At 35.1% G+C, this 20718-nt stretch overlaps 3 protein-coding genes across 3 annotated transcripts; 1 reads left to right on the forward strand and 2 right to left on the reverse strand.

Annotated features, from left to right (window-relative positions):
• Positions 1–330: 330 nt before the first annotated feature.
• LOC110224811 (nuclear pore complex protein NUP155) lies at positions 331–7353 on the reverse strand. The gene is made up of 14 exons (XM_021012097.1): positions 7251–7353; positions 6873–7053; positions 6513–6682; positions 6301–6427; positions 5946–6208; positions 4128–5757; positions 3820–4032; positions 3488–3735; positions 2800–3163; positions 2343–2539; positions 1847–2207; positions 1241–1459; positions 829–1154; positions 331–703 (listed from the first exon to the last, which is right to left on the reverse strand). Exons 2-14 carry the CDS (start codon positions 7029–7031, stop codon positions 595–597), a joined length of 4386 nt encoding a protein of 1461 aa, XP_020867756.1. The 5' UTR covers positions 7032–7053; positions 7251–7353; the 3' UTR covers positions 331–594.
• Positions 7354–10184: 2831 nt separating this feature from the next.
• LOC9328896 (nudix hydrolase 18, mitochondrial) lies at positions 10185–11541 on the forward strand. Its single transcript, XM_021010845.1, has 4 exons — positions 10185–10522; positions 10600–10705; positions 10811–10894; positions 10991–11541. The coding sequence occupies exons 1-4, from the start codon at positions 10452–10454 to the stop codon at positions 11258–11260; spliced, it is 531 nt and encodes a 176-aa protein (XP_020866504.1). The 5' UTR covers positions 10185–10451; the 3' UTR covers positions 11261–11541.
• Positions 11542–16224: 4683 nt separating this feature from the next.
• Positions 16225–17333, reverse strand: LOC9326141 (protein PLANT CADMIUM RESISTANCE 2). The gene is made up of 4 exons (XM_002892788.2): positions 17169–17333; positions 16907–16978; positions 16612–16824; positions 16225–16496 (listed from the first exon to the last, which is right to left on the reverse strand). Exons 1-4 carry the CDS (start codon positions 17254–17256, stop codon positions 16411–16413), a joined length of 459 nt encoding a protein of 152 aa, XP_002892834.1. The 5' UTR covers positions 17257–17333; the 3' UTR covers positions 16225–16410.
• Between the last annotated feature and the right edge of the window lie 3385 nt (positions 17334–20718).

The following is a 20718-nucleotide window of genomic DNA, read 5'->3' on the forward strand; positions in this document are numbered from 1 at the left end:
CTAAGTTTGACGTAAACACACTAATCTATCCTACCTATTAATTTTGATGCTAATTATTCTGTTGTGTTCTGTTTTCCTCGAGTGGAGGATAAAGATCAACCAAAAAGGGGAAACAAAAGCTGCCAGCAAATTCGACTTTGGTTCTATGAAAATATGGAATGGAATCCAACGTCGAGAAGCACGATCAGTCGAAAACAAAAAATTTCAGAGAAAACTCCCAATTGTGTAACTTTTAACCAATATTTTCTTTTAAAAGCTTTGGATACATCATTTTCAAGTTTGTAAGAAATTAGCATGCAAATACAATATACTAACCAGCTTTGAAGGAAGAAAAAAAAATATAACATGTATTAGCCAACAACAACACTCGATAAAGAAATTACAGAATACACAGAGAATTGACAGACAAGGCGCCAAATTTAAGAGGAACTACAGAATTATTTTTCTCTTTTCGTATTTTTGATTCTCTTTGAAGACTAAAGAAGGGGAAATTTCCCCAAAGAGCAATTTAAAGTTACAAGAAAGCTGCTAAACCCTATTATGTGAAATTGGATTCATATTAAAAAAAAAAAGGAAAAAAATAAGAGTGATAGATCAGAAGGAGAATGGACTTAAGAGAGACTCGTCAAGTTCTTTGAAACCTGCGTATACATTCTCCGTCTTGTTCGGTGGCAGAGCCAGTCTCCTAACCTCTGTCATATACCTGTTTGTAAGAAGAAAAATCGTCGAGTTTTCAGAGATTCTTGATTTTAAGATATACTTCAAAATTAGGAGTAGGCAAAAAAAAAAAAAAATCAAATCGAACTAATATGACAAAATAAAACTTGCCTGTTTGCAGCGTTTGCAATCTTATCACGGACCCCTTGGTTAAGAGCAGCTTTGTTCTCTAGCGCAAACGAGCCGCCTAGTATTAGAGAAGACCTGGTTGGACTCGAGCCCATTCTGTCTGACAGTACAGACATTGCCCATTCACGGAGCACCACTAGAACCGAACAAAGGAGGCGGATTCTTAGATTTGGGGATGGCACAATGGCTGCATTGGATAATAAACGGTCATAAGCGTTGAGCACAGGTTCAGCTGCGCCTTTGCAAGCGGCTAGAAGAGCTTTAGCTATGACTTCATCCCCAACATTTTCAATCCTCTCTGATCTCTCCTGTAAAATTTTCCACAAGATGCACTCAAAGTCAGTTCATAACCCAATGAAATGAATCAACAACTTAACGAGAAGGAGGAGCTTACAAGTGCAGCTTTCTCGAGGTGAAGGCATAAAACGTTGAGCGGTAAAACAACTCCATCGCCAGGGTATATATGAGATCCGACTCTCTTAAGAACTGCACAGGCCTCAGCTATCCCGCCTTGTGAAAGAGCTTGGTCAATAAGTCTAGCCCATGTTTCCCTTATTATACTTGAATCAGCATCACCAGAATAGTTGGCAAAGTAGAGCATTTCCAGACAGATCTGCATAGAGTGAAGCCAGAACAGCAAACAAGCAATGTAAAGCCTACACAGAGAGTTGACTATAATAGCACTGAATCTTTCCAATTCAAAAGTTTGATCTTATGATTTTCCAATTTTAAAACTAGGATACTGATACAAGAATTCTCAGCATGACCTAAAACAGTCATTATCAACTTTAAGTTAGGTTTAGTATAAATAGAACCTACGAATTTACAGAATATCTGCTAAGTTCCAGCTAGAGAGGAATAGTGGCTATCCTTTTTTCTATGGTTACTTCTAGAAAACCAGTTAACCAGAAATATGGTCCAAAAATACATTGAAAAACGAGAATATATTATATATATATATATATATATATATATGATAGTTTATGATTTTAAGACTCACCTCCCAGAGCTCAAATGGGACAGCATACTCATTATACAATTGTGTTACGCTTTTAAGTTCCGAGGAGAGCTCCATGGCCATTTCATTTGCTGCATTTGCTAAGCTGGAATCATCACTAGAATCACCATCAAGTACTGGCCCGCCGTTCTGGTCAGAGTCCTGCATGGCAACCGAGGACTCGAAATTGGAAGCTATAGCTACAAGTTTGTCCCTAATCTTAATTTGGAACTGAAGAACTGCGAGTTTTCCTTCAAGCAGATCAAGCAATCCACTGTCAGAAACACCTTGAGCAGAACCTACTAAACCATCGCTATTACTCGCATTCTTGGCCTGTAAAACTGCGTGACTTAGGTATTGTCGCCTAAATTCACAAGGCAGCAACCCATTAGAGATGAAAAAGGAGGGAGAGTAGAAGAAACAAGGTAATGTGACTTAGGGAAATATTCAACATCTAATTTAGGGATATATTCAACACATAACATAAAAGAATGTTTACCTTTGATCAAGGGTAGGATTGTCTCCTGAACTAGGAGCACGTCTCTCTGCAAGCCTTAGAAGCACGTGAGCAGCAAGCACATGCTGTCTCTTTGACACATAGTATTTTGCAAGAAGATCAAAATATTTTGCTTGATTTGATGAAATCTGTGTTCCTGAGTGACCCAGCGGAGATGATCCATTAGATACAGCTCCAACCTATGGCATAAGGAGACAAATGTAAGTATTCCTAGAAAGTAGTTGCAGTGTCTACCACTAAACCTGACTTGTTTTTTGTTTCGCAGTTGGTGACAGACTAAGGCTGCTAGTTTTTAGCTATGGAGGTTATTTAGTATAACAAGTAGACAAATCCCTGAACGTTTAAGGTTGTGCCTCATTTACGTGACAAAATACGATAGAAAATCTTGACACCATAACAATGGAAATAACTTAAAAGGGCTAACGTGTAAATAGCAAACCTGTGATGCAGAATGACTGCCAGCATTCTGGAGAAAAGGTACCAAATCCGGACCTCCGTACTCCAGGAGCTCGTTTTCAAGACCCAGTTCAATCATGGCCTTGTATAGGTACTCCCGGAACGCTCTGTCAGTTGATTGCACACCAAGATGAACGATCTGGCATATATCTTGACTACGTGAAGCCTCGTCTAGCATGGGACTAGCTAGAGACCGCAAGGCATTGGCAATAATCTCATAGCATTGTTTCCGCTGGGCAAGAGCATGCTCTCTTATGGAAGCATCAAGTTGGTCATTGAAAGCATCGCCAGCAGGATCAAGAGCTTGGGCCTTCTGCAAAGGCAAGCAGACAACAGCTTCATAGAACCTGTAGAAAATTAGTCTGAGTGAATACCAAGAAAATGGAATCTTAAAAGAGAGGGTAACAAAATATGTATCATGTATAATTGATTTTGAGTTAAGTTGCAGTTTTGCCTTGATGAAGTTGGTTTAGGGCACACTTTATTCTTGAGTGAATCCTTAATTGTAAATTCGATTTAAAAGGCTAAAATGATTCAATTTTTCTTTGACTGCCACTAAGAATAATAACTTTAACACATAAATAAAAACAAAACTAAAAGGTTTATTGACCAACGATCACAAACTACAACCAACCAAGTGTGTAGACATCTACTTGGATTAAAAAACTAACCTCAAATCCTCAAAACGTTTGCAGACAGTTCGGAGATCTGCAGATCCAGGGACCTTACTCAAGAAACTGAACGCCTCTCTAGCAACATTCTCCTTCTCTTCAGCATCTGAGATTAAAGCAGCTCTCTCAAGGCGTTCAACAGCTAAGAAGAATTTGTAATCAGACTCCTTGAAGTAACTTGGGCAACCTTCACGTAGTCGCCCGCTAATATCGTCAACTGTTCCCCTGCCATCTGAGGTAGTATAATACTGGTGCAACCATAGTATCACAATTAAATTAGTGAGTCAAAACATTTAGGAAGAGGACACTAAGGCTATATAAAAGGGTGGTACCTCCATCACGGCAGCTATGAGCCTTGTTGCAATTTGATCACCCTCTTCAGAACAAACTAGCTGATGGAATGTCAACTGAACTAAAGCTTGCTTTAGATTTGCATCAAGCTCCTGAACTAATCTAGCAACATGATGTTGAGAAAGAAGTTGGAGTAGGAAAAGAGCTTCTGCAGATCTGAGAAGCAACTGCCTAATACACTCCATAGCCCTCACCTGCAGGAGGGTAAGACTAATTAATGACTTCCACAACAGACCAATAAAAGAGGAAGAAAGTCACACTAGATTTCTAAGAATTCAACAAATTATACCTCTGTGGCAGCCAATTCAGCAGGACTATATGGCAATCGCTGTCTTTTATTAGCTGACTCGCCTCCGTTGGAATATGCTCCAAACAAGTTCCTAACCATATTTCTCTCAGTAGCTCCCAACTCTGAACCAGTACCATACAAAATAGAGCCAGTCACATCTCCTAACCCAGCAACACATCCATAAAGCCCCCTTCTTTGGTTCCTTCTAGATCTTAAGAATTTCTCCAACGATCGAATCTTGCTTTCCAGCACATGCATAGCACTGGTAGAAAGACGACAAATCACCACTCCTTCCTCAGACATGGTGTCAGGACTGGTTTTTTTAGACATCACAGAAAGTTCCCATAGGGGAAACAATAATCTTGATGTACAAAGGCAGAGCCCTTCGTGAGCACCTGAGAAAATGGGCTCTGCTTCTTGAACAACTTGGCCCATGCTGAAACCTCCAGTTGCTGTTCTAGTATTTGACAATCCACTACTGCCATCAAATTGTGGCATTCCTACAATTCTCGGATCCTCAAAAGCCTCAGCTGCTTTATCGGCAACAATGTTACTAATTAAATCTTCAAAATTTATTATCCGGGCAGCCAACATCAAGCACATGGCTGCTGCTTCGCCTGCTCCAAAGCGGGTGAAAAAATCTTCTAGAAGGGACCTTGGAGAATTGGACTCCAGAAGTCTTCTCAAGATATCAACCGGCCTATTAAAAACAAGTTCCATCATACCCATGGTGGTAAAAACAACAATCTTTCTCCTTGGCAAAATATGCTGGGTCGAAAGATCACCTCTGGCCCAGAGTTTTCCACATGCCTTTTCATAAGACTCTCCTGAGACTTCGATTCCACAGTATTCTAGTTCTGAATATAATGATTGAACAGTAGCAGCAGTATCAGGAGACGGGAACACATCTGCTACAAAAAGCATACGGCCTTCAATAGGAAGGGAGGACACAACTTCTCGTAAAGCCCGAGAACTCCTTGAACTTGGCCCTGAACTGCTGCCAACCTGAGAGTGCACGCTAGAATCTCTGCTAACAACAAGAAGAGAAGACATAGCAGGTGGCGATGAATCTGAAAGGACAAGAGTTCCAACAGAATAGTATGCTGTTTCAATTTTCATAGAGAGGTCTTCATTCTGAGTTCTACCGGCTATAGATGCGGCCCCAAAACCAAGTCCAACACCAACACCCAGTGGAGGAGATGGCCTGGTTGAAACCACTTTCAGACAGTTTGGAGTCTGGCGGTGGTTGTTGAACCCACTGAAGCTAATCGTACTACCACTTCCACTTGAGGAGGTGGAAAGATACATCCTCCTGCCATCTGATAATGCTGCAACAAGGTGCAACCATTTTGATTCCAGCATGGACAATGGTGAAATGCTGACTATGGATGGCTTGTTAGATCGACCTGCCACTGCTGACTGACGATTTCCTTGGCTCACATCCTTCTGATTTAATAGATTCCTTTCTTCTGCCACCTTCTTAAGAGGACCTTCCCCATTTGGCCCAAAAACATATGCTTGGAGTTTCATCTCTTCAGTCCGGGCATATAAAATCTGCCTTTCATTATCGACAACCATCTCTACAACAGGATCTACAGCTCCAAACTTGAATACATTTGGCACAACCCACCTAGAACCAACAGAATTGGGGATAAATGTTTTAAAAACTATCAAAAAGAATATGTTATTGCGGAATTGTTTCGAGTATAAGGAGTTAGAGATATAATAAGGAATGCTATAAGCTTGGTTTATCTCAGATTTCAGAATCAAACAGCAGAGAGAACAGATAAAAGAAAAGGACAAAGAGAATGTGTGTACCTCGAGATCATACTACCTACGCCTGCAGTAAGACAAACTTTACGACAACGTTTATTCCAGCCTGAGCCAGTTGTATATAGCAGCTCATATACGTGACCATCACGTCCAGCCATGAAAATGCGCCCTTTATTGGTACATGTTACGCATGTCATTGTCACTCCATCTGATGATATTGTATAGTCGGGCAGAGGCTGTACTGAAATTTCAGCATAAGGATCTCTACCATCGGGTCCTTCAGTGCAGCACACTCCAACAAGAACCAACTGATGAGAAGTAAAGTTTTCTAAGAAAAATCAGATACAGTACACAAAACTAAAGAAAGTTGTGATCAGATTGGACCATTGAAAAGTGTCACCTCAACAGGAGTTGCCAGCACCAAAAGATATTGAATAGCTTCAACAAAAACTCCAGGTCTACATTTCGCTAGACCAACCGCACAAATTGCCTGTTCCTCCCCACTATACTCAGGACACTGCCCATCCCTAATTAACATACATTAATCAATACAAAGAACAATTACTCAAGCTTCTAAACACCCCTGTAACTAAAAGGAAAAGCCAAATTTACCTTTTGTCAAAACGCCACAAAAACAAAGAATTGTCTACAGATGCCCAAGCCCGTCGAATCTCTGGAAAAATTCCACATAAAGCCGTCCCTTCCCCGCCGGCTGTATTATACCTCTCAATGAGTACAGAAGGCAATTCCCAAGTCTCACCAACCTCAATCAACGGCGGCCACTGCAACAAAGCCAAACACCTATAAGACAAAGCTCGAGCTCTAACCCTATCTAGACATCCCCAATACCTCGATTTAACTAAAAATTTTCATCAAATCGAGAACCCAATAGCAACAATCGAAAGAAGAAAGAGCTAATTGCTTCCGGGAAAAAAACAAATTCAAGGAGGTCGAATCGTTCCTGAAGCTAACCTCTCTGGGATGAGTGGAATATGGGTGACTAGCGTATCTAGAAGCTTCAAGAGCTTCTTCTAAATCGAGCTGCGATGCGGCTTCTCGGCCAATGCGGTCACCAATACAAAGTCCCGCGTTCGTGACATCACGCATCACAATCTCATCGTCTTGTGACATCTTATTGGAAGAATAAACAACACTGAAACGAATCCAAAATCAAAAAACGCGGATTTTGAAACAGAGAACCCTAGTGAAGTTCTTGGGAGCGAGAAAACCAAAACCCTAGATCGATTTTGGCTCCCTCGCAAAACGAAGAGAGCGGGAAGAAGAAAGAGAAGTTCAAAATCCGATTGGAGAAGAAGAGAGGGAGAGGGAAAACAAAAAGTGTCTGCTCACAGTAAAAGAGAGAGTCGCAAGGGTTTAATACGGGTAAGGGTTTCTCGGCAAAAACTAATTTGCTTTTCTTTTCCGGCTAACAAGTCGGGTCGAACTTTGTTGTTGCCCTGCCCGGGTCGGGTCAATTCGTTTCAAATTATATAATAAATATATATTTTTATTCAAACAAAAACATTTTCAAATTGATTTTTATCAATCCTACAAAAAAAATTTTGATTTTTATCAAGGTCAGATTTTAAAGTACAATTAGAAACGATATTATTTGATTTTTTAATAAAATAGTTTTAAGTACCTTATTATTGGCACACAGTTATCATCCCAACTAAAAAATCATAATGATGCAAAATTAAAGTCCTATGTCCGGAAATAATACATCACACAACATCAACATAGCAGTTATGCGTTTCAGAAATTGGTTTGCCTACAATACATATGCTGGCTAGAAGAAAAAAAAAGTGTTTACCTCCAATACTGTTTTATCGAAGAACCCGTCAACCCACGAATGATTGGAAATCCGGATAACCAATTGATGTCTTCCGATCCGATATATATATGCTGACGAAAGTGATCTTGATGCAATGCTTGCGAGAAACATGTACACTAAAGAGTCGAAACCGGTGCAGCCATAATATAAACCCTTCAAGGTATATTCATAACTCAAGGTGGCTCGTACTTGAACTAGGACGTGAATCTATCGCATCCAATATCTTGTTATCCCCATATAATGGATTTGTACAGAGGTCACATTTAAGATGGCCTTCGAAGCTTTTCATTTCAATCGATCTTCAAAGATTGACCAAATTGATTGACCGAAAAAAAAAATTGGTAACTATGAAAATGACATTATTTGGAAAACTAGTAGAAATAGGTTTTAAAAGGTTATATCTCGTTGTTAGTTGTTACAAGCTACTTACAAGAAATTGAAAATAAACAAACGTATTTTCATTTCATATTTGTTGCAATAAACTTTCCAAACACATGCTTTTAACGCGTACCATGACTAAGAAGATATAAAATTATTAAGTTAAAACCATTTTTACTCTTAATTACTGTCATACGGAATATTTAGCATTTCAACATATGGTAAACTCTCATATGTTAAATTTTTCTTGATTTGTCTTATATAGAGAGAAACTTATCACCAAAACCTTGTATAAACTTGTGGGCTGGTGAATGAATAGTTTTTGGATGAAATTTTCTAAAAGAGTGGCTGAAAAATGAAACCTAATAATAATGAGAAATTGTAACCCCGCCTTACCTTATACACATTTTCACATTTGATAACAAATCATACAAGTACCCCAAATGAATTGTGTATGACTATATTCTATGCAACTACGTACCCATCCATTTTTTCAAGATTCAGCATTGATTGTTTATATCCGTTTAGGTTTGGAAATAGTAGTATTTGTCATTTAAATAAGTTTTTTAAAAACTGACATATTTCACTTTTAGTGATTTAGTGAAAACCATTGTTCCATGTCGGTATAGTGTATCTCTTTTCGATGGGCTATGAACACAGACTCAAACGCAGACACATGAAAAAATTGTCATTACGATCAAAACGAAACGTTCTGCCGGACCGACATTTGCGAGTGCCCTACGGAAAGCTTCAAAAAGTATGCTTTTTTCATATACTACAAAAACCATTAACGAATCATTATCAGATTTGCCGCTTTCTTTTTTAAAACAAATTTGTAAAGAAAAGACAATAAATTCATAAGCAAAACTAACAATTAACCTCAAAAAATAGGATTTTTCACTTGTAAAATAAGAAAATTGACTCACATACACGCATAAGAGGTATCATGTACCGTCAGTTTTTTTTTATTATTATTCAATCAGCGTTTAGAGTTTTTTTTTTACTAAATCAAAAATTTAGTGTTGAAGATAATTAGTTTGTCTTTAAAAGCCCATATCATTTTTTTAATAAGGCCTTAAAGTATAAATTTATAGCTTTTGCAACATATCTAAAACTTAACAAATTTTTAGTTTAAAAGGCCCTAAAATTTTGAGACCCCAATCGCTCGCTTCAGTTGCTTGGCCTCTGCGCCGGATCTGATTCTTTAGTCCTTAGATGGTGGGATTGACGTCAGGCCCGTCTCTACCATTAAGTAAAGTAGGTAAATGCTAAGAATCCAATATTAATTTTTAAAAAATTATTAAAGAAAAAGGCTTAAGTTTTTTTTTTTAAAAATTACTATGAAGTTTTAATTTTTTTTTTTGATTTAGCCATATGTCTCATTATATATTGAGACGGTATTAGGTGCATGACGTCGTCGTCCCTCAAGTGTAAACATTAACGTGCCGCGTATGGATAGCGACTTTGATTTATTCTATTTCTAAAATATTACTGTTACATAATTCATTCTGTTTTTTTTTTTTTTGATATATCCGATCGGCTGATCCGGTCAGCCCCGTTGGAAACGTAATGAAGTGCTATCATGTAGACTCCAACACCTAGGTGTTGGACTACCACACTGCCTAACCCCAAATTTAGAATGCTTTCCGACTAATATCTGGGGTATCCAGTTAGTCTGATCCCAGATACCATCTGAATTGCTTGAGCTTTGGCTCAAGCCCAGACTTCCCACACAAATGTAATTTTTGTTTTTAGGATAGATCGAACATGGGTTAGTTCCTTCCAACATTTCCTCAATTCTCCCTTACTACTAGACCACAGCCGTGTGGACTTACATAATTCATTCTGTTTCTAAATCATTTATATTTTTTCTTCAACTACTCTTATAGTTCATCTTTTTAAAATTCACCCTTATGGTGTCACTAATTGTTTTTTTTTTAATGTTGATACTTGATTCTAAATTAAGCGTTATTAATGAATTTTTTTCACAAGTTGATAGAAAGAAAAAAAAAAAGACCAAAAAAAGTTTAGAAAATATGTCGTTTTTCTATAAAAGGATAAGCCGCAAGGAGGCAAAGACAACGCTTTTTGTCTCATCCCAAATCTTTTTTTTCACTCACCCCATCGTAACTTCATTAATTCCTATCCAATCTTTTCTTATAATGAACTACTCTCAAACAATTCTTAACTTCGATCTCATAACCTGCAAAAACATTCGTTACACTTGTTCAGATCCTCTTCCCTTTTAGCCGTCCAAGCAAAACCGTGATCTCTCTCTCTTCTTTTATACAGTCAAAAATTAGATTCAGATTCTTCACGAACTCTGTTTTTCTAGTAGCATGGTGTGTTTGGTCTCTCGGACGGGTCGTCAATCCCAAAGATACAACAAGGGACGCCGTCAAGTCGTCGGGTATGTTTCATCTATATGTGTTTCACCATTATAAGAGTTGACTTTTTGTGTGATTTTCTAAAGTTTTAAATTTGCAGGTGTATTCCATACAGACTCAAGATTTCGAGCGATGGCACAATTACTGACGAATTTGAAGTTCTTGTTATATCATCACAGAAGGGTCACGCTCTGATGTTCCCAAAGGTACTAACTTTGATTAATTAAAACAAAAAAGTAATCCTAACTATTTGTTTATAAGTCTTCTAGGTTTTAGTTAATTTACTCTGTAATTGATTTTAATAATGTCAGGGTGGTTGGGAGCTTGATGAAACTATAGAAGAAGCTGCATCAAGAGAATCTCTAGAAGAAGCTGGAGTTGTTGGAAACGTTGAGGTAAATTTGAAACTGATCACCTGATTATGTTTTAAGATTGTTTTACTTTAGATCGTTCTCCTAAATGTGTAAATGTTTGTTTGATATTTGGTGCAGAAACAACTTGGAAAATGGGATTTCTTAAGCAAAAGCAGAGGAACAGTCTATGAAGGATTAATGTTCCCATTGCTTGTGAAAGAAGAGCTTGAGCTTTGGCCTGAACAACATCTTCGTCGAAGAATTTGGATGAAAGTGGATGAAGCAAGAGAAACTTGTAGAGATTGGTGGATGAAGGAAGCTTTAGATGTTTTGGTCCAAAGGCTTTCTTCACCATCATTGAAGCCTGTGGAAGAAGACAAGACCATTCCACTGATCTCTATCTGCTGAAAAAACAATCAGATGTGTTCTTAATCACTTTGTAAATAACATCTCACGCCTTTCCATAAAGAGTCTACAAACTAAAGGAAAAGTATGTACAGATCACAAAAATATTTTAGATTTTAGATTTTAGGTGTGTGTAGCTAGACACCATCATGTGAACTTGTTTACCAAAAAAAACGTTTTGTAATTGTCATGATGTATCGGCAACTGCTTAGGATGGGAGAAAGAAGATCAAAGCAAAGAGTACGCAAACAAAAAGTTGTGCAATAATGTTTCCTCTGTTTGTATCTCTCCTCATCTTCCTATCTGTTTTGACAATGAATCTATGATCGATCTAAATGAAAGTATGAAACTAATAAAGAAAAATTATATTCATAAAATCATTTTCACAAAACTATATGATACAATTTATTTCTATTTTCTTAACTGCATATATTTGTTAATATTATGAATTTCAACTTATAAGGTATAATTAAAAAAAAAACGACAGCTATCTAGTAATATATCTTTAAAAATACTATTTTTAGTTAAGTATAGGGAGAGATTATATCAACTAATTAGGTTTCGACCGTTTGGTTTTAACCCAAAAGAGAAAAATTAGGCTAGTAGGCACACGGTGGTGGAGACATAAAGAACATGCTGGTGACATCATTGATGATGGTGATGGGTTTACACGTGGTATGGTAAGGGAGTTGCTGAGTCATCATCCCTTTATCTTTTGGAAAACTTTGTTCACATTGGTAAACAAGAGTTTTCCAACTACTTTAAAGTGTCATCATCAGCCAATAATATTGATTAGTATTTTCCCACGTAATTTTAATTCAATCTGAAGATAAAATATAGTACTAGTCTTTGAAGTTAACATCGATTTTATTATTATCAATTGTGGAAAACTATGATGTTCCACGTCTTTATGTGTCATCCGCTTTGTCGGTACAAAGAAAAAAAGTCATCTGCTATGCTTTACGGTAAGAAAAAACGCGATCCACGTTTTGTCCGGTCTCTGTGAAAGTGTGAAATGTGAATGATCAACTTTCTAGACATATGAAATTATTTAATTTGTTTTTTTTTTGAAAATATTTAATTTATCGTTAATGTACATTTAATTATTGGAATAAACAAAAGTTCGACCATTTGGGCCCATTATTCTTTATTTTGACACCTTAATCAGATGCAAAATAACTCGGTTCGGTGTGCTACTCAAAACTTAAAATAATCCTCGTCGGCCACAGTCACGACTCACGACCGAACCAAATTTAACAAGGGGAATTTGTAAAATTTATCTCAGCTATAATAGCGTTTAACTTTGTCAACTTACTCTCAATGATTCAATATAGCCAAAAACAAAAACAAATACAAAAAATATTTGTGATTTATCATTCGTCTTCTTATATATACATGTTGTCAAAAACTTGTAAAATTACCTAATATAGACTAATAGTAGTCCCTATAAAAACTTATATTTATAGGGACATTATATTACATCATTAGAACCTAGCTTGTTTCAAAACAAAATATAATAAATCACTTATCTCTGTTTTATCTTGGCATTGCAGAACTTACTCAATAAAAACTTTTATTTTATCATCATATAATATGTAATTTATCTATATTTGATCTTGACTATCATATCTCTCATTGCAATGATGTAAATGACGACAGCGGATCAGTTGCAGCGGATGTCCGTAATTACAACACCAAGTCACCAATGCATCTAAACCAGTTAACGTATATATCCTATAGTATTAAGTATTAACCATCCCTTAAACCCATGCAATTTTCCACGTCTAAAACGTCAGGCAAAAGAATTTCAATATTACTATTTTATTCTTAATTTTTCATCCAATTTTTAGAGAAAGAAGATATTTAGGTAAAATCTCCTTTTCCCATATACATATACGTCGTTGATTATTCCAACGGAATGAAAGAAATATCCACCGTTTATATTCGTAACTAGTATTTTGGCCTGTGCTATGCACCGACATTTTCATGTTTTTTTTTTCTCCCTGCCAAGAAGAGATCGTGGTGTTTTTTCTAAATAAAAAATTTGATTTTTGAGAAAGGGGTAAAGCAAAAGGAAAACTGAATAAAAAATAAGAGAACAAATAGAAACTAATTATGAATTTTTTTTTGTAAAGAAAGAGTAATGGTTAGAAAAAAAGGAAAAAGAAAACAACTAAAACACTCCCTCTGTTTCACAAAGAGTGTCATTCTACATTTTTATACACATATTAAGAAAACTATTAAAATTTCTATTATACCCTTTATCAATACACTAAACAAAATTATTTCTCTTATTAATACATTAAAGAAATAAGGTTAAAATTAGATTTTTACTCAAAATTTTGCATTGAAAATACAAAACGACACTCTTTGTGAAACGGAGAGAATAATAAATAGATTGAAGATGACACATGTCACAACCAAAATTGCCGATTTACTTCTGTTTTATATAATAAAGGATATCTTTGCCAAAAAAAAAATATATATATATATATATAATAAAGGATATCAAACCTAAACCTATAATGCAAAGCCCAACCAAGACACATATTTCTAGCTTCGAGCCCGATATAATAAGCCCAAGGTTTAAAGTGGGCACTTTTGATCCAACCAAATTGAATTGAATTCGAAACTGAATTGAACTAATTAAACTTTGGGAAGGAGAACTAGTGAAAGGTGTATCGTATAAGCGACAAATGGGGTTGGCTAAATACATTTAGAAGTTTTCAGACAAAAATAAACAAATTGAAGTAGACGATTTCAATTTGGCATTTACAAGCTCAGCTAAATGAAACCGTTGACCGAATATTTTTTAATTAAATCAAGGGATTGTTAATCTCACCAGGCCCCTACCTATCCTTGAATTACTATTTTTTTTGTTATAGATAAAAAAGAAGAAGAAGGTAAACTCTCTAATCTGTAGTTTTCACGGTAGTTTCGTGGAAGCAGAGCTGTTACTATCTCGATATTGCTTTCTTGTTTTAAGTTTACACTAGTCTTCGTTAAAACGGTCTATTTCCCCACGAGAAGTATGATATCATACCAGATAGAGCCCAAACTTTAATCTCGTGCTAGAGATCCCAAAAACAAAACTTCTCATTCTGTATCTCCATGAATCGAAAGTTCGAAACCTATATATCTCCGAAATAATAGTTCGAAACCTATATCCCCACATATCTTGGTTTTAGTCGGTTCACTGTTTACAAAACAAAATTAAATCACCTATAAACCAAATTAAACCCGATTACACAGCAAATAACCATGACCCATACCCGATTTCAATTACAACCAAACCCAAGCCAATCAAAATGAGCAATCGTAGATTTGAGATTCGATTGCAATCGTAGATCGAATGCAAAGTCTTTAGGGGTTATCTCCTTGCTTATTTGGCGATCTGCTTCATTCTTCTATGTACCCTTCTCACGATCATCTTCGCCATATCTTCGAGTTTATCACTTTCCGTGATCAATGCAAGAAACAATAAAAAACGTGCGGTGGGATTCTTCCATCCGTACACGAACGACGGTGGCAGTGGCGAGAGAGTGCTCTGATGCGCAGTCAAAGCCAGCCAAGAGGAAACTCCCGATCTTGACTGTGTCATCTTCACCGGAGATCATGACTCTTCTTCTGATAGCTTACCTCGTCGCGTCGTTGATAGATGCGGTTTGCTTAGCGTGGGAAGCATTACGCAAGTTCAATCCTTTATATTTCCTTGATACTAGTGGATATGCTTGACACTAGTGGATATGCTTTCACATATCATCAAATCCCATAATTGTTGTCAAAAATTGTTAGGACATAGAAACCGGATGAGAAAATCGCCAAGACGATTCAACTTCACGACATGGGTTTCAGAGCTTCGTCAAGAGCTTGAGAAAAGAGGAAGAAATTGCTCAATTTTTCTAAAAATTGCTCTAAAAATAAAGGAATTGAATTGAATTGAAATTGCTCAATTTTTCAATCAAGTTCAACAAATTGAATTGAAATTGCTCAATTCCACTCTTGGAATCGAAGCCAAAGACACAATTTCTTGGTGGGTTTTGTGATTTATTTAGAGGATTAGAATGAGCAATCGTCATATATGTTATATTGTTTGATTGGATCTATACGTACAGTTGGTGAAGCCATTAAAATGGTTCAGTGAAGAAGAAAAAGAAATTGGGTGATTGATTTATGGTGCGTTTGGGATTGGGTCGGGTATTAGAATTAGGTCGGGTTTATGGTTTCGTCTCGGGTTATGCACCAAACCGACGTAACCACGATTCATGGAGATTTAGCTATTGAACTTTCATTTTGTGGGGAAATAGGTATTTAACTTTTGTTTCATGGACATATAAACCGAGATCAAAGAATGGGCTCTATCTGGCGTGGTACGCATACTTCTCATGGGAAAATAGACCGTTTTCCCCTAGTCTTCCAATTAATGTTCATGGAAAGACGAATGCAAAGAAATAATCTAACATCTATAAAAAAAGTATTTATATTCACATATGTTCACATATATATAGTCTCGTCTCTTATTTTTCATTTTTTCTTCTTGCAGTTAATTAGATGCAATTAATGTTTCCAATTTGGTCCAAATAGGGTTGTGTTATGCTTTAAAATAGAACTAATAGTTTATTGTGCTATGTGTAAAAGATAAGCAAAAGCCTCCTAATTTAAATCCATATATTTTTGTCCGATACATACGAGGCACATATCTTATATACTAATATTCTCAAGGATTACGCCTACCAAAAAAAATATTCTCAAGGATTACTATTTTAAATAGTCTATTTACTTCAAAGTTTAAGCTTTATTACACATATTATTTAAATAATTAACTATAAATGTATTATTTTTATAATTAACAATTTTATAACTTTAAACCAATAGTCTTCATTTTTTATAATTTACATTTAATCAACAATAACTATATTAAAAATGCATAAAAATTGAAAAGATTACCTTTTGGGAGAGAGAGAGTATTGTTTTGGTATCATTTTCTCGACGTTGTAATTTAATTCTTGTAACCATACAGTTAAATTACATTGAAGAAAAACACTCATGTTCAAACTTTCACAACAAGCATATTATACAACATAAACAGAGGATTAAACCTCGTTTTTTATTACACATATGACAAATTATGATTGACATAAAAAGTAAAAATCTTAGCGGGTCATGCCACCTTGGAAGGCTGGAGCACCCATTACCACACCTCCTTGGTTCTGTTGCCTCTCCATGTTTCCCGCCCATCCTAAAATACCACATCAATTTTTAACGAATGACAATGTTTTAAGAAAACACTAAAACAAATTAATTAACAACAAAATGAAAAGAAAAAAAAAACGCATAACGAAGAAATAAATTACCAAGATTCATATCGAAACCGCGGTGCTTGAGTTCACGGTATTGTTGGGTCAAGGCACAAAGTTCACAGCAGAAATGTTTAAGGCAATCTCCACAATCATCACCTCTAATATTGTATTGAGCTCTCATCTTTTGACGATAGAAGCACGAGTAGATACACCCACAACCAGTTACTGCAGTTATCAATGCGTATAGAGCTCCAGCCGTACCACACGCTGAATTTTTTTGTACCAACAATTAATTATCATTAGCCGCCAAATTTGGCAAAAGCAACATCGTGTATTGGAAGTAACTTACTCGTGGCTCCTCGATCTACAATGTCAGCGATTTGGCCAAATGTTATACATGGACACCAGAATGTGATACAACCTGTCCATTAATTTTTGCATGATTTATAGTAAGTACTTTTGTTAATTGATTTTTTCATAAATTGAGTCTAAATTGATATCTAACACTATAAAAATTACTTGTTTTCAGATTTTTATAGGCATAAAATGTCCTGTTTTCAGCTTTTTACACATACAAATATTAATATAAGTAATTGTGAAAAAGTGATTACAGTTTTTGCAGTCAGAGAAGCAATCACAGAAGCCTGTGGACCATTCTCCTTCAGCATGAGGCTTGGCATGAAGGTGTTGAGCTTCCATGGAAAGAAAGGAAGACAGAGAAAACAATGTGTTTACGGTTTTGTAACATAAACGAAGAATGATGCTTGTATTTATAAGGACATTAATTCCATTATTTTTGAACTCGTCCGAACATCAACAATCATAAAATAAGTCACATCTTTTTTTTATCTTGAAAGTAGCCATCACAATTTACTTAATATTTGATTGACTTTTGCCAAGTCCTTCTAATGGATAATGTTTGGTGTGCTGAAATATGAGAAACTACACATGTATATTCCATCATTTTTTACGAAAAAAGACTTTATTTTTAAAAATTTAGCACTTTCATGGACTTATAAATTCTACAATGATAATTATTACTATGAGCTCTTTTTGAACTAGTCGTTGCTTTTGTTAAGTATTTCTATATTTTATATAAATAATTACACTAATAGAAAATTTTCATTTTAAAGTTTTATGACTCTCTGAATTTTTTTAATCCACTCATTGTTTTGCATTTGAAAAGACTTTCATCTGAGCAGTCAATATACCTTAGACAAAAAATACTTCGCTATAAAAATAAGTAATAAAACTAAGTAGTTTTTTTCTAGAAAGAAATTAAGTCTCTTTTTCTTGAATATTTAAAAATCTATGAATTTATCCATGAAATATCCATATGAAATTATGAATGATAAGTTTTACAAAATAATAAATCCATACATTAAAGAAAATTCTCAATACCTGACTCTAAAAATTAAAGTTTCTTGAATGTTTATAAATCTCTCTTAATTTATTTTAATTCAGTTTTATTTTGTGGGAGATCTAGTGAATGTTTGCGTTCAAAAAGTCTGTTCAAATTAAAGTATAACGAATATTACAGTTTGTGAAAATTTGGTGTAAATATTATGATTTATAACTAAGAAAATAATTTAAAATTAACAAAATAATAATAATAATAATTTAGAGTAGGGTAAAATAAAGAAGAAATAATTCAAGTCGCCGATATCATTTTTATCTTTAATTACAATGCCGAGTGACGACCAAACCCAATTGAAGATGTCTAATGGCACGCAAGTGACTATTTCGTATTTCCATTGTCATATAATTGACCAAATATTTTCAAAAGACTTTTTATATTAGGTTATTTAATTCCTCCGACCCCCGCCAATCATTTTGCAAGTGAGTGTGGTAACTTTTCTAAGGAGGACATTATTTTCAGTTTTATTAAAAGTCTTTAACTTCAAAGTAGTTTTACTCTACAATAAGTTTATGTGTATCTGGATCTGGTATCTAAAATGCAATGTATCTATTTTGAGGGTAAACCTCTTTGTTTTGTTTTTGTATCAATGAATAAAAGGTGTGTCATGTGAATATTAGACACTATGAAATTGAAGAAGGCTTAGTTATAATTACCCGCAAGAAATGAAGAAAGTGGAGATTTTCAATTGGAGATCAATTGTATCATCATTAATCTTTTGTCGGTGTCATGATTAAACATGGACCATATATTATATGTTATCGGTCCTCTTTGCATTTGCGTGTTGACTGAGACAATTCGGTGAAGTCGTCCATAGCCTTCAGAACAATATGAAGCTTTCCCATTAAATGAAGGAAAAATAACAATCTTTCAACTTGTGTCATTTTTTCTTCTTTTCTTTCCTTTTGTGTTCTGTATTGGGCCTATATGGGCTGCCGTGAACTACTTAGCCCATCACATATGTATTTAGGTTTATTCTTGTGTTCTATACTCTGTATATAAAGGCAATGCCTTCTGTTGAAATCGAACGAGAAACCTTTTACGAACGTCTACAGGATTTTGACATGGTATCAGAGTCCGATCCATACGCTGACCCATTAATCCGGCCCAGAAAGTGGTCTGATCACCAACACTAATTGATAGTCCAAAGGAAGGCTCAATTCTGTCGAGATAACTAGAAAAGCATTATCTCGATGGGACGTGATGGATTCTGTCGAGATTAATGGCTAGAAGAGCCATTATCTCGAGGGGGCGTGTTGAGAAAGATTTCACATTGAAAAGATGGGAAGGGACTTGAGTAGTATATAAAAAAATTGGGGCAATCCACTCATTGTCAATTGGTTTTGAGTTGGAAGCCCATAAAACTTAATCTTCTTTAATAATGCAAGGTTGGTGGATGTACTTGTTGAGTCGCCGTATAAATGTAAGATGATTATGATCTTATCAGCCACTGGCCCACTGCTATAAAGTATAAAGGCCCAACTAAGTTTTAGACTTTAGACCACAGTTATCAAATATGTATATTTTTGTATATGCTCGAAGTTAAAATCACTTTATTAATACACCTTGTAACAAATATGGCTCAATAGAGTGAATTGGATCATGACTTACAAGGATCCTAATGCACAATATAATATGGGAAATTCACTATAAGGGAAAGATTACCTTAGTACAATTTCAAACTTCATTATGAGTGATGGATGAGATGCTTGCTTCTTATTAAATCGTGTAATCTTACTTTCTAAATTTTGGAATACGTGCCCTCTATAAAGAGAATTAAGAAAACAGAGCTTAAGAGGTACTCGTTTACGAGTATAACTGTATAAGTGTTCAAGAAAATCAAAAATACTAGTTGTTGTACTTATAAGAGAAAATTAGTGGTGTTATCGAAATAATCTTATACTATTATTTGGGGAGTACAATTTACAATTACCCATAATTAACTTTTCCCTTTGTACGAATTTACTTAAGAATGTCATTAAAAATAAAATTTTATAGAGTAAATTACTTCAACTCATTAAGGATAAACAAGTCAAATACTATTTTAATTAATTTAATTTAATTATAAAAACGAAAATCTATTATTAATTTCTTTTAAAAGAATGACCAATCAAAATGAACATATAAGATTTGATATCTAACTTAACATATTAATTTGTTATTAATCATTATACACCTCTCATCTTTATATGATTCTATTTCTACAAATAAATATATCATTATATCATGAGAAATTGTTAAAAATACCCCTTTTTCAATACCCCTTTTCAAAAATGCCCCCTTTGAGAGTCCATTTTTAAGTTTGCCCTCTTTTAATTTTTAATGACCATTTTACCCTTATTTGAAACAAAATTAGGTCCACAAAATATAAAATATTTTTTGGCGGGAAAAGTGATCCCGCAATTTTCCCGCCAAAACACTTGTAAAAACCTTTAAAAAACCTTGTAAAATTTTCCCATAAAAATTTTCCCGCCAAAAAATTTTCCCGCCAAAAAAATTTTTTTGCGGGAAAAGTGATTCCGCAATTTTTTTTGCGAAATTTTTTTGGCGGGAAAATTTTTGGCGGGAAAAATTTACAAGGTATTTTAAAGGTTTTTTACAAGGTATTTACAAGTGTTTTGTAAGGTTTTATAATGTATTTTAAAAGGTTTTAGAAGGTACTTTTAAGGTTTTATAAGGTATCGATAACTGTGTAGAACCTTATAATGAGCTTGTAAAAGCTTATAACTTGTAAAAACCTTATA

Source organism: Arabidopsis lyrata (assembly GCF_000004255.2).
Source record: "Arabidopsis lyrata subsp. lyrata unplaced genomic scaffold ARALYscaffold_1, whole genome shotgun sequence".
NCBI lineage: Eukaryota > Viridiplantae > Streptophyta > Magnoliopsida > Brassicales > Brassicaceae > Arabidopsis > Arabidopsis lyrata.